Here is a 17,001-nt window from a genome sequence, read left to right on the forward strand (position 1 = left end):
GTAGGCTACAAATGCAATCGGCCTGTTCATGTAGTGCCAGTCTTTACCCACCTTTCTCTCTCATACCAAGTTTCCCTCTTCTTTCTCTCGTACCAAGGTATTTCATGTTTGCATGGGCTTCAGAGGCTGAGATATTTAGGATTTTATCGCCGGTCTTATAATTCAAGGCATAAATTGGTTAAAGTGACAACCCAGCAATACAGAACATCGACCAGGATTCAGATCATGGATCAAATAGGATAATGCCTTTCTGGATCGGAATCGAATAGATCCAGGAAATCTGGATTGATTCCCAGCCCTACAAGATACGTACACACAATATGCATTGCAAGACAATACAATGTAGCCTACACATTACATACATTGCAAGACATAGGCCTAAATATATTATATATATATATAAGTATAGTCCGATACAAGTAGGGTTGCCAACTCCCTGGGGAAAAAATAAGGGACACCTCATTAGTGCGGGGCTCTGTGTCCTCCCCCAGAAAACGTTGTATATCTTACATGCAATTTTCTGAAGTTTAACTTTCCTGAAATTGTATTCCATTTCAGCTCAATTTTGTTTAACATACTTTTGTTTCTATATACGGGACGATTACGTATTTCAATGTTTGGCAACGTTTGGCAACCCTGGATACAGGGGCGTAGCCGGCACCATCCCCTCGGCCCCATGAGCCCTCTGCTGTTGCCTAGAGCTTCACTCATGAACACACACTGACAAATGAAAAATATGCCTTAAGAAAACTCTTAATTTCTTTATAACCAAATCAATAAAATTAATTCAAATAGATGCAGCCATCGGGGGGGGGGTGGGGTTAAAGCCAGGTGAGGTAATGTAGAATATTTACATTTACCTTCACGTTATTGGCTCAGGGTGGTGCCACCAATGTTCATCATCAGAAATTTCCATCCCCCATCTGCCAACACCCCATTTCATTTCTTTCGGTATCGATGATAAGGAATCATAACACGCCAATGGGTTTAACAAGTTTCATTTACCTTCATATGTGCAACCATCCTATTTCAGACACAAACACGAACATTTCCATTTGTCATTGCTTTGCTGAATTTATTCTCTTATGAGGTACACTTTGAATAAGACTGTCTGAGTATTGACTCACAGAGAGAAGAATGAAACGCTCTTTAATCACTGCATTAAGAGGGTGTTTGCAAAATGATAAGAGTTGTGACTGGCTGTGCATTTGGCACCCATGAAACACTTAATTACACTTAGTTTCACTATTTGTGACACATTTTTGTATTCGTTATTCGTGTTCATACAAGTTCTGTTAAGATATTGTATAGTTGCTGTACCTCCATGCCTAATTCATCACACAATTGTTGTTAACTGGATGTAGGTCCGTGTGTGCGTGTCGGTTTGGATATTCTTCTTTGTGAAAGGAGTTATGACCATATTTGGGTAGTTGGTAAACAGTGAAAGGTGTAAAGGCACCTGGTACCCCTGTCTCCACTTCAAATTACAGAGCATGCGCAGAAACCAATTTATTAAGCAGCCCCACCCAATAGAGCATTAGGGTTTTTTGTTCTTGGTTTTTCTTTTTGCCTCTTCTTGTTTTACCTCCCCTGACTCCATCGCCTTCACTGCTGAGAAAGTAAGTCGCTCGAAGAAGACCCATCACCATGGCCCTCACCGCACTCCAAACGGGTGGTTTTGTTTTGGGCATTCTTGGTGTCGCGGCCCTCATCGCCGCCACCGCCATGAACAACTGGAGCACCGAGGACCGTCAGGGGGACGTGGTGACCTCGGTCTACACCTACAAGGGGCTCTGGAGGAACTGCGAGGTGGCCACCTCGGGCTTCACCGAATGCCGCCCTTTCTATGGCCTCTTGGGATACTCAGGCAAGTGATCTACTAGGCCTACTAGTTAATACTGTACAATTACGCCTTACTACTTATTACTTGAATACAAATAAACCAGGGGTGGGGAACGTATGTCCCGAGGGCCGTTTGGGGGCCTTGAGGCCGTTTTATCCGGCCCCAGATATAATTGTAATGTTATTCAGCTTCACATGAAATATGTCATATTTTGTAAAGGAATCTTAGAAAATGCATTTGCAATATAATTAAGTTATATTCAGGGAACCTGGAGAAGGTGGTGTTTATTTAAAAGGTGGCTGCCATCAATATAGGCCTAAAGTGAAGGGGAAAATCTTGGTTTGTGTTCATAGTACGGACCTTGGAGGACTTTTACGGCCCTCAGATTAATTTGAAGTGGCCCTTCGAATGAAAAAGGTTCCCTACCCCTGAAATAAACAAATAAAATAAAACATCCAATGTAGTTAGGCCTTTTGAATGAAAAAATATCATGGGAGTTGTACAGTATATGTATATTGTGAGTGTGTGTGTGTGTGTGTGTGTGTGTGTGTGTGTGTGTGTGTGTGTGTGTGTGTGTGTGTGTGTGTGTGTGTGTAATGAAATAGTAAATTGGGTGGAGTATTTGTGAAAGATAAGCAAAATGTAACTAGGCCAATATGTAGCCTACTGTACTGCCCTACAAAGCAAAAAGGCAGTAACTGCACAGAGCTCAAAACTGAGTCAGTTGACTTTAAAATGATACTGCAATCCCGTACAAGTGTTTTTTGGGAGATTATTGGCATGTGACAATTTTGTTACCTTATATGACCACCTTTTTTGAAGATCAATTATTTTATTTAACTTTAGACTTTGATATATATGGCATAGGCATTTAAGTCATAGTAACTCATTTTAAACAGCAATGCAGTTACTGCCTTTTTGCTTTGTAGGGCAGTGTACATATCCTATATATATACTGTATATATATAAATATACACACAGAGTGGGGTCTGCTGTATATGTATTGTGTGTGTGTGTGTGTGTGTGTGTGTGTGTGTGTGTGTGTGTGTGTGCGCGTGCGTGCGCCATACATATTATATACATATTACACATTTTGAGTCTGGTGTACACACTCACATAGACATGTAACAACTTAGTCATGGACCGGCACTTTGACACACGACAAATAAGGTTAAAGGGAGAATGTTTTTTGACAGAACTGAACACATTTTTAAAAATAATGATTTTAAATCAGTATTTTTCCTATCTAAATAAGTTCAGTCCTTTTTATGAATCAAACATGCTATGTTTAGTCTAACCACCATCCGTTCATAGTAGAAACATGAAGAAGAACAGGGCTGTGTCTGAAACAGTATAGTGAACCATTTCCCGTTTCTGATGTGGCCCATGGCAGTGTAGAGTAGAGTAGAGTAGAGTAGAGTAGAGTAGAGTAGAGTAGAGTAGAGTAGAGTAACTCATTGAAATACAACTAAAGAATTCTGTTTGTGAATGTGGAATCTTCTTAACTTTTGACAAAAGTTAAGATAAAATTACCAGTTAAGAACTATTTTTTTCTGAAGAAAGCTTTGTGAATCCGGCCCCTGATGTGTGAATGTGGTAAAGTGTGTCTGTGTGTGTGTGTGTGTGTGTGTGTGTGTCTGCTTGTGTAGTATGCACCTTCTCACATGAACCCCAGACCACTTGCGGCGTGTGGCAGCCTCCAGAGCTGGTGTGTAATTATTCCTTATTCCTTTCTATGTTTAATAACATATTTGGAGAAGCGTTTCTTTCTGTCACAAAGTGAGTTGCCATAACTAGGTACTGTTTACGTCATTCAAAGTTGACGGTTGCTGTGAGCAGCACACAGTCATTTGTTCTCCACCTCTGCTTATCTGGGTTTCGATTTCAGCTGGGACTTCATAGGTGTGTGTGTGTGTAAATATGCAAAGTTAAATGATAAGCTCCACAGCTTCCCGACAGCTACTGTATGCCGCCCATATGTTCTATTATGACTATTTCTTCTGTTGCCAAAACCTGATGTATGGTAGGTATATACGTATCAGGCACTGGCAACTAAAAATAACACATTCTCAGGCCTGCCTTTCTAGCATTTGGGAACCACAGCTTTATGTCCTTCGTCATTGGCAGGTGAGGTCAGGTGTTGACGTAAAATCCCTGGGCATTACAATGAAATACGATAGACTGAGTTAGTTGCTATTCAAGGTCCACTTATCATCATGAGGACATGTGATTTTGATTAAGAGATGTTGAGGTATTCAAACCAATAACCTACCCAGGGGTTGGGGGCTGGGATGCGGTGAAGTCTGCAAAAGGATCTGCTTATCAAGCATTGAATGGGTTACAGGACTACAATCAAGCCAGTTATCAAGTTAAGTAATCAAACATAGCATGAGTAGATCCTTGTCAATCACTATTAATGGGATCAAATAATGGGATCAAATAAAACATTTACCAATGTGAATGGACTGTCCTTTATTGCAGTTAAGGTCATGTGACAGCGGGCATGACGTGATGAGAAGGCCTTATGAGAAGTTCTGAGAAGGCTTGAAGTTCAAATTCCCAAATGAAAGTTTGTATCACATAGTAACCTGTTAAGTTTTAATGACATCAGTGGTGGATATATCCTAAAGAGACAGCAAAGGACACACAGATTTAGAGGAAACGTGAGGCATGGATTTAGAGGGAAACAAGACCAAATGTTCACCTTCCTGTTCTGCAGCCCGCCTTTTTTATTAAATCAAGTTTTCATTTTTCCAACACACAATCGTGTGAAGATCTTTCAGCATGAGTTTGGATCGCACCATCAATTACAGCGCCAAACATGATGTTGTTTTAAAACATTTATTTCATTTGTTTTTGTCTTTTAGGTTCTTTCCAAGCCGTGAGAGCCCTGATGATCGTGGGGATTGTGATGGGGGTCATCAGTGTTCTGATAGGCCTCTTCTCCCTCAAGTGCATCAAAATGGGGAGCATGGAGGATACCGCCAGGGCCAAGATAACCCTGACCTCTGGAATCATGCTCATCCTGGCAGGTACCGTATAGCCTGGTTTTACCACACCACATCAATTACTTCGTAATTCATTTTTAGTCTGGATCCTCGGTGTACTGGAAAGTTTGGGTGGGAGGAGTGAGCTCAGCACTGGTTTGAAATGAGTGGTGACGAATCGCTGACAGTTGACGTTCATGATGTATGTTATTATGCGCCCATATGGGTTTGCTTATTGGCCAGCCGCCTGGAGGATGACTAAACCCTCCCCAGAGAAGCATAATCAGACCATTCGTGAATTACGAAGTGAATGGTCTGAGCTGTCGGGCTAAGGCACAGTAGGGGTCCGACTCAATATATAACCTTGCGTCCTCTTCTTGTGCTTGTGGCCTTGTGATGCAAGACAAGGCAAGAAGTCATTGACGATAGGTACATTTTGTTCAATATCTCACCAAAGCACAATTCAAATGTCATTTTGTCATTTGCAATCGGGGTGTTGAATAGGGAAAAGTCCACCAAAAGTTGATGAGCCTTGGCCGACAGTGGGGAAACATTATTGTTTTCTCCACGGAGACGGGGCGTCAGCGAAACAAAAGGAGAGGATGCAAGGTTAGATAATGAGTTGGACCCTAGGAGCCACTGATTTGGTACCGTGTTAACTTGACTGCACCATGCATGGTCCTTGCAAAGCCTGGGCAATCTGCATTAATCGTCCACACACTGGAAGTCCAATGTCAGTTACGTGGAAGGGGAACAACATTAGTGGGTCCTGTATCTCCTTATTTGGTATCACTCCGTAGATACATGCGAGCGTGTTTAAAAATAATAATGCCACAGCACACTTAAACCGTTTTAAGGGAAATGCAAATTGACAGGAGCTTTATGGATGGCGGGGCCAGGGTACAGTGCACTGACAGCCAATAAGGTATTGTTGTGTAGGTTGATCGGTAGCAGACATTAACCACACAGTAGTATATGGAACAGAGGTGCTTTATCTCATCACTTCACTTCATGAATCACATTACATTTCTTCATCATGCCTATTTATAGTGAGCGTCCCACTAGCGCCCCTCAGTGTCCTGGATTCCTAATAACACATTAAACTGAGTATATGCATTAAACACATTGCATATGGACACAACATCTTCCCTGTTTGAACAAAAGATACATCTCGGTACCTAGGTGAACCAGACAGTATTAGTAAAGTAACAGTAGCACTTCAAATAAAACATGAGTATTGTAAGCAACATTTCCTATCATCATTTCATAACAAAATCTTTGGTCCAGCTAGGTGCATTCCTAATCCTGACAGGTCTGGGCAGGCTATCGGTGTCAGAGTCGGCCATTTGGTCATTCCCTGTATCGGTACAGTCCATTGTCCTATCAGAATCCTCATTTGTGCTCAAGTCGGGAAGTACGGACAGATGTGAGGAGTTCCAGGTTCTTCCATCATCCAACAGATATGTATCCAGTCCTTTCTTTCTCACGACAGTTCTTGGTTTAGAAAACTTCAGTTCTCCTTTCTTCACTTTCCATGGTTTTCTCACCCTTACTTTGTCACCGGGCTGGAAGTTGGACGACTTGGCATGTCTTTGTTGGTCGGTGTACGCTTTCATTTTCTGTTGTTTACGCTCTACTCTTTCTCGCACAGCTTTCTGGTCTGTTGGTGGGACAGGCATGTCGATCACCTGTAGCTTTGTTCTCATTCGTCGGCCATGGAGCAGTTCTGAAGGGGATACTCCAGTGGTGGAATGAGGAGTCGCTCTGTAGTCCCTCAGGTAAGTTCTAAGGAACGACTTCCATGGTTCTCCTTGAATGGATGCAGTCTGCAAGCAATCCTTGACGCATCTGTTGAACCTTTCAACTTCTCCATTAGCTCTTGGGTAGTACACTGAAGACCTCAGGTGTTGTATTCCACTCTCTTTGAGAAAGTCAGCGAACTCAGCAGAGAGAAATTGAGGACCATTGTCACTGATCAGCGTCTTTGGATTTCCTTCTCGGGAGAAAATGGTAGTCAAGAACTGTATTATGGTAGCTGTGTCAACACGTGGAGCGAACGCTACTTCAGGCCATTTACTAAAGTAGTCTACCATTGATATGGCAAACCTACAGTCAGGCGGAGCTTTCTCAAACGGGCCTATGATGTCCACGGACACCTTCTCCCAAGCAGCAGATGGTAGTGGGACTGGTTGGAGTGGAGCATCATGGGTGGTGGTTGTTTTGTCATTCTCTCGGCAGGTTTGGCAGTCTTTAATGTAAGTTTCTATCTGAAAGTCCATTTTTGGCCACCAGTACAACACCCTGAGGCGCTGTTTGGTGCGCACAATACCCTGGTGGGTTTCATGGGCTAGAACAATGAGTCTTTTCTGCAGTGACTCGGGTACGATCAGTCTGTAAGACCCTCTGACGATGCATTCATTCATGACAGCAAGCTCATGGCGGATGTCAAAGTATGGCTGTATGTCAGGATCGAGTGTGGACTTCCGCGACGGCCAGCCTTTCTGTATCTGTGCACGGAGTTTCGTGAGGACTGGGCAGTCATTGCATTGTGAGCGAAAATCTTCCTCAGACACAGCACTCACGTCAGTGAGTATGGCAGCCACTGACTCGATCTCTTCTGCATATGCAGTGTCAGTTTCAGGCAGCGGGAGTCTCGACAGGCAGTCGGCAACAGGGTTCAGCGTCCCTTTCCTGTATTGAACGTCGTAGTCGAACTCCAGGAGACGAGCAGACCATCGGGCAATGCGGAGACCAGCACGGTTATTGCCTTTGGTAGTCAGCAGCGTGGTAAGTGCTTGGTGATCAGTGCGTAACAGGAATCTTCGTCCCCACAGCCATGTCCGCCATTTCTCAGCAGCCCAGACGCAGGCTAGCGCTTCCTTCTCGACAATAGAGTATTTCCGCTCTGCATCAGAAAGACTGCGAGATGCAAAAGCAACAGTCTGCTCTGCACCATTACTGTCCAACTGAGTCAAGACTGCACCTATTCCGTAATCTGAGGCGTCTGTTGAGACAATGGTTGACTTACTGGGGTCAAACATCACCAGCGCAGTGCTATGCACGATCAGCTGCTTGACTTTCTCGAATGCTGCTTGAGCTGGCTTGCTCCAGTGGAATGAGACATTTTTCCGAAGAAGAGCTCTCATGGGCTCAACGACAGTTGCGTAATTTGGCACAAACTTGCTGTACCATGCACTCAGGCCAAGAAAAGAGCGCAAGGTTACAGGATCGGAAGGAGACGGTGCATTCAGGATAGCAGCAACGTGAGAGTCATCTGGCAGCAGACCATCTGGTCCAATCTTTTGGCCAAGGAAGCTCAGAGTGGTTTGACGGAGTTGGCATTTGTCAACATTGAGTTTCAGTCCAGCATCGTTGATTTTGCGCAACACCGCACTCAGGTTGGCATTATGCTCTGCTTCTGATGATCCGTACGTGATGACATCATCAAGGTAGCATTGCACCCCCTTCATGCCACTGAGAATCTGCATCATCATCTTTTGGAAAGCTGCTGGGGCTGAACACAGTCCATAGGGAACCCGGCGGTACTGGTACAGTCCTTCATGTGTAATGAAAGCAGTGAGCCCCCTACTTTCTTCATGCAGCGGAAGTTGATGATAAGCAGATTTCAAATCCAAAGTTGAGAACATAACCGCGCCACGCAGTTCTGACAGAATGTCCTCTATCAGTGGCAGCGGATGGCTATCCATGATCACCGTCTTGTTGACTTCTCTCAGGTCAACACACATGCGTATGCCACTAGTTTTCTTTTTGGTGACCACGATTGGTGAGACCCATTCAGATGCATCGATTTTCTCAATTATGCCGTGTTTTTCCAGGTCCTTGAGTTCCTCGGAGACAGCATCGCGAACTGAGAGAGGTAAGTGTCGGAGATTCTGTCGCACTGGCTTTGCATCAGGCCGGAGCTTCACTTTGTGCACAAAGTTCCTTGCACATCCGAATGTGGCAGGTGACTCACCGTCATTCTCATGGCGAGTAGGTGGAGCTTTGGTTGGGTGGAGCGTTGCACAGATTTCCGACGCCTGTGTCAGTAACTGTCCCCCTTTAATTTGCAGCTGGAGAGCAGTCACCAGGTCCATGCCCAGTATAGGTGTCCCTGACTTGACTATGTAAAAGTCAGTGGAGGCAGTGCTGTCACTGTGTGTAACATCAGCTCTAAGACACCCTAACACATTCAATTTTTCCTTAGAATATGTCACAAGTTGCACTGTAGGACTATGCAATTTAACTGAGCTGAAATTAGCATTGTAAACACTCTCAGGTAGTATAGAAACACCAGACCCTGTATCAACTAGCAACTTCACATCACATGCATCAGTAGTATTTGGCACAGTAATATTCACAGGGCACATTAGTTTAGTTGCATCAGCAGTGAAATTATTTTCAACACTCAAAACAAACATTTCAGGCACAGTCACTTCATTAACTGGCTTTTGGGAGGATTTGCATACCCTTGAAAAGTGTCCCACTTTTCCACACGAGTTGCATTTTGAGTCTTTTGCAGGGCACGACTTGTCATTTGCTTTGTGCTCAGCAGCACCACAGCGGTAGCATGACGTAGCTCCATCAGTTTTACGAGCAGGTTTTTGTTTTGGGTTACGTGCCTTCTTTTGCACGTGCACGGCAGCAACGGGCTTTGTATCAGTCACAGAAATAGTCTTTGCATCGGCTATTGCAGCTTCAGTACGCCTGGCAACATCCAGAGTTTTATCCAGTTTCAAATCTTCCTCCATTAAAAGTCTTTCACGGATGCGCGCACTGTTTGTTTTCTCCACAATTTGATCCCTAAGCATTTCGTCCTCCATTGCCCCAAAATCACATTTTTTCACGAGCTCACGCAATGCTGCGATGTAATGGTCAATTGACTCTCCGACAGCTTGTGCTCTTTGCCTAAAACGGTATCTTTCGGCAACAATGTTCAATTTCGGGCTGAAGTGCTTCTCCAAAGCCGCAACGGAGCCATCGTAATTATCATTTTCGAGTGGTAAGGTACTGTAGATTCGGTTACCTTCTGTTCCCAAGCAGTGAATCAGCAGGGCTCTCTTCCTCTCGGCGGGAAAGGCGCTTCCCCCGATAGCAAGCAGGTAGTTATCGAACAGCTTTTTCCAAGTTGCAAATGGAATTTTCGGTTCGCCTGGGCAGTCCAGGAATGCAGCAGGAGGTTGTAAGGATAGTAGAGCCATTTCAGTAGGCCTAGTTTCTCTCCTTCTCTCGTCGCCACTTTGTTGTGTAGGTTGATCGGTAGCAGACATTAACCACACAGTAGTATATGGAACAGAGGTGCTTTATCTCATCACTTCACTTCATGAATCACATTACATTTCTTCATCATGCCTATTTATAGTGAGCGTCCCACTAGCGCCCCTCAGTGTCCTGGATTCCTAATAACACATTAAACTGAGTATATGCATTAAACACATTGCATATGGACACAACAGGTATAAGCGGCTGCATGGAAGTTTCCTATTGTATATAAAGAGGAAAGACACAATGGCAGTGTGCAAATTGTGCTGCAAAACACACACTCACTCTTTTGGTTATTTGATTTGGCGGAACAATGCAGTCAACACACAGCATGCACTAGCCCTGTATTGTAGACAGTGGCTGTGAAACAGTGTAGAATTTTGCTTTTGAGTCAGTCAACCAAGATGACGTGCTAAAAGTTTATATACTTTCTAACAGCAATGCATAATGGAATTGCTTGTTTTACATGACAGGATCTCTTTCTGAATTTTGTGATGTCCGTTGAGGCAATGGTGGGGTGTCATATTTCCTGATCACACATGTGGCATGAATTTATTCAATAGGCCGAATATTACCGATTACATCATGGTATACAGGAAACAGGGTAGTTTCTATTGCTATGGTATACTATTGGTATATGGCCAATACCGTGTGTGTGTGTGTGTGTGTGTGTGTGTGTGTGTGTCCTAAATAGTCATTCTCCTTTTGTTGTCTTGTCTCTTTTCTTGCTCAGGTATTTGTGGCATAGCTGGAGCTTCTCTTTACGCTAACCAGATCGTGGCCAGCTTCATGCAGTCGATGTACTACCCCAACAACGGAGGCATGGGGGGCATGGGAGGGATGGGAGGCATGGGTGGAGGAGGAAATCTCATCCCAAGGTGAGTCGACTCTTTGGTGTCTTGAATGTCGAGGCGTGAAATGAAAAGCAGATGGAAAATGTGAATAGGCCTCATCTACTGGCATTAATTATTATTTTTCGATGCCATTCATGGTAAATATACATACATGAATGATAAATAAACACTATGAAGAGTAATACTAAAAACTAAGAAGTAAACTAAAAACGAATTCAGTACTTTTATAGGGCCAAGTTCTCAGGTATTTACATTCCATATGAAATCACGAGAAACAAATAATGAGAAATAAAACGACGTGTGAATACACACTGTTCACACCTAGTATCATATGAAGTTTTGCATGACTTATATGATATACGTACTGTAGTAAACGCAGTATGTGTCAGACAGTAGAGCAGTATGTCATAGACAGTGGTGCAGTATGTGTCATAGACAAGAGTGCAGTATGTGTCATAGAGAGTAGTGCAGTATGTCATAGAGAGTAGTGCAGTATGTGTCATAGAGAGTAGTGCAGTATGTGTCATAGAGAGTAGTGCAGTATGTGTCATAGACAGTAGTAGTGCAGTATGTGTCATAGACGGTAGTGCAGTATGTGTCATAGACAGCAGTGCAGTATGTGTCATAGAGAGTAGTGCAGTATGTGTCAGACAGTATGTGTCATAGATGCCTTTGCTGTGTCTTGATTACAGATACACATTTGGACCCGCTCTGTTTGTGGCCTGGATTGGAGGAGGTTTGGTGATAATCGGCGGGATCCTGGATTGCGTTGCCTTCAAAGGACTTCTCCCGGAGAAGGAGAGGTATGTATGTTTACCTTTTCTCTTCAGTGAGAATGGTATTACTAAGTATCAAGGCGTTTTATTTGTTTCTGTCTCCTGTATCTCTTTTGTTATCTTAATGTTATCCACACCCAATCCTGCCTCCCAACCCCACCACAACTACTCTTCACCCCACTCCTGCTTCATCAGCCATCCCCAAGCTTCAATTCTACAACATTGCAAACAGTAATTACACTGCATGTTGTACTTCATTTCAGAGCAAGCAGTAAAGAATGAAATACTGACACATAGGCTACATTAGGAACATATTTTTTTATGTATACTATTATCAAATTACTAGGCCTACTACCACTATTACTACTAGTACCAATAATACATATTATTTGCATTTTATAATAATGTGTATCCTTTGTATTACTGATCTTCATGTTGTCCCATTACAGCTATCGAAACGTGCAATACAAAGCTCCCCCTCGCAGTGAAGCCACCATTGTGCACGAGGACAACAGCAGGAGAGATCAGAAATATGTCTAAGGAAAAACTCCTGTCTGTAGTTATTTGTTTCATATCATCTCAAAGGTTTAAGGTTATGTGATGTTCATGATTTTTCATATTTTGGTGAATAATAGCTTGTTTTTAATATTCATTCCAATTGCTTTTGATTTTTTTTTTGTATTGTACATTGTTTAACTCATTAGCTTAATATTTGTATAAAAGATAGCAACTAACTGTCATATTTCATTGATCAGCATCAAGTATTTGCAGGGTATATCTGAGTTCGGGGTTTAGAAGGATAGTCCGCAATTAAAGGATAATCTACAATGTGATGAAGTATTTTGTCACATTTAACTTCAGTAAGATAAGGACCAGTGGCTTATGACAAAAAGACAATAACGGATGAATAGCCATAGAAGTTAGAGTCAGAATGATCCATCTGCACAAAATTCAGTGTGTACGTTCTGAGCGTTCTCTTGCATGTCATTTGTTAAGGGCTTATTGGAGAACATGTGTTCTTGCCCATGTGGACGTTGGCCATTAGGGGGCACTAAAACCCTGAGATACGTGCAGCACCATATCAATTACATGTTCACAGGTAGCAGGAAAACCAATATTGGTGCACAACCTTCATCTGATTGTCCTACATGCTGAAAATTGGTTTTTGGTCAAATTTGAAAGGTGTATAGGTTCTGCATTGCCATCATATCAGCTTGAGTTCCATTGAATTTAAGCAGCTCAAATTAGTCATTAAAAAAGTTAAATGAAATTATTAGAGACGCACCGGATCCAAGATCAGGTTCCGCCAGGATAATAGGGTTTTTCACAGGATCCGGGTCCGACGGGATCTTAAGCAGTGGATCCGGTAGGATCCTAAAAATCATGATCTGGTGCATCTCTAGTTTTTACGTAGCCTAGGCTTTTCAGTCAGTCTTTCACAACCCCAATCGCTGCATGGGGTGAAAGCCCTTTGGAAGCGGCCGTTGCAGGCAGTGTGGCAGTAAGCCAATGAGTCTAAAAAAAACTGTTTGGGCCAACGTAATAAAAGGGCCCACGTGTGCGAGTAGGCTTTGTGTTTACCTTCAACCCTCTCGTGGGATCCGGTATCCGGCAGGATCCTAAAAATCAGGATCCGGTGCATCTCTACAAATTATTTAAGTTGTTCTAAACCCTTTGTATGTACATGCGAGTGAATGTACTTTCATTTTGTTCAGCACCTGAATGAAATAAAATCTCCCAACACAGAAGTGGAAAAAAAGGATCTTTACTCATTGAATTTAATCATTTTAATGCATTTAACAAACAGGACTGCCTTGATTGACATCTTTGAGAGAAAATGTACAAAATTGGTGATGGGAAACAAACAGCACAGGTTTACTAGATTAGTCTTTGTCTCTTACAGCATCCTTACACAATGTAAATCACTGACTGGTGATATCCTTTATTGGAGGCATTTAAAAAAGGGAGCAATACATCTCTGTACAAGACACTTTAAAAAAAGAATTCTGTATAAATAATTTCTGGTTGGCGCTTTAACGAATACGCTGATGAATAAAGCTGCTGGTGGTGGGTTTGGCCGTTTTCTTGACGGGATCCTTCTCAAAGCTGTTCCACAGCCGCACAGTCTCATCAGCGGCAACAGTCGCTAGAGTGGCGCCGTCTGGACTGAGTGTCATGTTCAAAACTCTGCCTTCGTGGCCTGAAACACCAGCAAAGGAAAACGGCATTTAATCCCATGCAACTATGCTCCATTAAAGTGATAGGGTCCCATTTTACACCTCCCCTAGAGTTAAATAATAGGGTTTTACCATTCTCCTATACTTTCAACTGTTTTCTGTATACGGCAGTGCAAATTTTACCTCCAAGCTAGCAGTTAACATTGAATCCTATGAGACCAGTTAGCCGCCAGCTGGTCTCATAGGACTCAATGTTAACTGCTAGCATGGAGGTAAAATTTGCACTGCCATACTCAGAGAATGGTTGAAAGTACAGGAAAAAGGTAAAACTCAACTATTTAACTCAAGGGGAGGTTTAATATTAGCTTTTTTTCCCAAAAATGGGACAGTATCACTTTAACAACCACATCATTAGAGGATGCCGTCCATTGCATCACTGGCAAGAGGGCTTGAAGCCCTCTTTAACATAAAACAGTTGGTTCAAGCCTTCTTACCTTCAAGCTCTGCGACTTTGGAGAGAGATGGATACTTCCAGATAATGATGTTATCGTGAGCAAAGCCATGTGAAGACACCAGCTCCTTGTAGTTTGGTACAAACATCAGGGAAGATATCTGTAAATATGAGAGGCAGAAAATTGGCACCAGTCACATTATGATCAAATATTGCTACAGATGGCCCTACCGTGGCTCTAATGGTAGGGCACTGGGCTGCTACGCCGGCGACCTGGGTTCGATTCCGGCCCGGGTCCTTTGCAGACAGATTTTGTTCCCTCATCACGAGTGAGCCTTTTGGGGATTACTGAAGGTATTAAGTAGGAGAGGCACTTGCTTGGGCAACCGGAAGCAGAAATACCCTGAACTACAGAGACCATAAGCTCTTCCAAACCTCAATAGTCCTCACCAACTACATGAGAGAACTTTTCAATGTACACAAAGAGCTCTTCAGCCATGGAGTGTGTACTATGGGATTTCAAACTGGGAGCCATCCAATTCCCCGGGACAAATTTGCCTTCATTTGTTCCTGCAAAGTGAGGAACTTTGCAATTATGGACACAATTTTACCTGAGAATGCGTATCCAACGAACTAATGCAGCTTCCGCTGTTGACGTTCCAAATGCGTATGTGCCGGTCGCTGGTTCCCCCTCCTGAAGCCAGGACATTAGCCTGCCACGGGCACCACGCCAAGGCCTGAGGACAAAACCGGATCAACACAGAGCCCAGAAACATAAAATACAAGTAAAAACAAAAATGTACACACACACACACACACACTATGTGGGTGAGTGGGGGAAATAGTGAGACACAGACCTTGACTGCCCCCTGGTGTTCGTTGATGCTCCTGAAGGGCGTGCGCATGTTGGCAACGTTCTCCTGTATCCCGGGCCACACGTACACCATGTTGTCGTTGCCGCCGCTGGCCAGGAAGCGGCCGTCAGGGGACCACTTCAGGCCGCACACCTCCTGGCTGTGGGCACTCAGCGTGGCGATGTGGTGCTCTGCCACGCGCACGTCATGGTGGTGGATGTGACCAGACCTGGCTCCGCTGCAATATGTGGGGGCACGGACACAAGGACAACAAAGACAATTGGTATAGCGCATTTCATACACACAGATGTAGTTAAACATGCTTCACAAAATAATAAAAGTAAAGGAATAAAGATCCTTGTCCCTGGCAAGCCATTGCTGGTAATTTTCTTTTGACAGCTACACTTCCCTGGCATAATTACTGTAACATTGCCCAGTGCTTCAAGTCAAGTCCAACAAGAACTTAACAACAACAATAGCACGTCGCACGTTATCAGGGGGTGTGGTCAGGGTTGCCAGGTATGACTAATGATTTCCAACCCCATAAGCGTACAAAACCGCTGTAGAACCACTAAATCCTGCCTAATTTGAAAACATCTAATTTGGCAACACGGCAAGACAGTCTCTCACAGCCAGCCAGGCCGCGCAGACTGCGATAGAAAACATTTCCATCGAAGAAAACCCGGCAATTTACATTTTATTACGGCACATGATTTAAAAAAAAAAAAAACATTATCGGTGAAACACTATACATATTTCCAAAACTTTCCGACAAAATATTTTTTTCCATAACTTTTCCAGGGCCTGGAAATGTATTTTTCAAATTTACAAACTTTTCCAGGTTTTTCATGACCGTACGAACCCTGCAATTAGCAAAAAAGAAAATGAAAACATTAAAATCAAAAACTGATAATTGGAGTTGCTAAGGGAAACCATCTGAGAACAGCCGTCTTGACAGACTTCTTACGATGATTTTCCTCCCAACTTAACCTGGTTTACTCCCGAACCAGCCCCATAGCTTGCACCCCGTTTGACAAGTTGTTTACCTTGAGAGGATGTGGTCATTCCAAGAGAGACTGCCGACTCTAGCTGTATGGCTAGCCATGCTGCGCAGCCGTTTCTGGTGCTCAACATCCCACAGCTACAAAAGAAACATGGACAATTAAAGCAACAACGCACTTTTAAAATGGTGCACTTGTGCTCTTCAGTGATCATGCTTCAGTGCGTATGCCGCATTAATTACGCACTAAAACATAGTACCCGAAGTGCACCATCTGAGGCACAACATGTGTTCAAACAGCCCACAACTACAAATTAACTACTAAGTGTTTTACAATTAAAGTGCCCCAAATCATTAAGTGAAAGTGGAAAAAGTGAAGGCCCCATTGGGAAACTCCCATCGTCATTGCGACAGCACTCCACAGCAACACTGCACACAACGAATTGCATTTATGCGTCACCCGTGCAAGGGGGCAGCCCTCAGTGGCGCCCCATGGGGAGCAGTGCAGCAGGACGGTACCATGCTCAGGGTACCTCAACCAGTGCTCTCCCCCATCCTCCTCCATGACTAATTACTCCCCCCACCAACCTGGCGGGTCGGGAGTCGAACCGGCAACCTTGGGCTGCAAGTCTGACGCCCTAACCGTTTACCCATGACTGCCCTAACTTAATCAGTTTATACACGTAGATCATGATCATCATCATCATCATTTAATTCACCTGCACTTTGCAATCACTGGTGCCGACAGCCAAGAAGGTTCCGTCTTTGCTCCAGGAGAGGGAGCTGATGTAATCATT

At 43.6% G+C, this 17,001-nt stretch overlaps 2 protein-coding genes across 2 annotated transcripts; one reads left to right on the plus strand and one right to left on the minus strand.

Moving 5' to 3' along the window:
- The first annotated feature begins 837 nt into the window (after positions 1-837).
- On the plus strand, positions 838-13,425 carry LOC134442430 (claudin-18-like). The gene is made up of 5 exons (XM_063192602.1): positions 838-1,867; positions 4,711-4,875; positions 10,826-10,970; positions 11,639-11,749; positions 12,172-13,425. Exons 1-5 carry the CDS (start codon positions 1,648-1,650, stop codon positions 12,260-12,262), a joined length of 732 nt encoding a protein of 243 aa, XP_063048672.1. The 5' UTR covers positions 838-1,647; the 3' UTR covers positions 12,263-13,425.
- Positions 13,426-13,474: 49 nt separating this feature from the next.
- Positions 13,475-16,995, minus strand: LOC134442440 (cell division cycle protein 20 homolog). The gene is made up of 6 exons (XM_063192613.1): positions 16,924-16,995; positions 16,251-16,345; positions 15,208-15,442; positions 14,962-15,087; positions 14,394-14,511; positions 13,475-13,922 (listed from the first exon to the last, which is right to left on the minus strand). The coding sequence occupies exons 2-6, from the start codon at positions 16,307-16,309 to the stop codon at positions 13,756-13,758; spliced, it is 705 nt and encodes a 234-aa protein (XP_063048683.1). The 5' UTR covers positions 16,310-16,345; positions 16,924-16,995; the 3' UTR covers positions 13,475-13,755.
- Positions 16,996-17,001: the final 6 nt, after the last annotated feature.

Source organism: Engraulis encrasicolus, chromosome 2, assembly GCF_034702125.1.
Source record: "Engraulis encrasicolus isolate BLACKSEA-1 chromosome 2, IST_EnEncr_1.0, whole genome shotgun sequence".
Taxonomy (NCBI): Eukaryota; Metazoa; Chordata; class Actinopteri; order Clupeiformes; family Engraulidae; genus Engraulis; species Engraulis encrasicolus.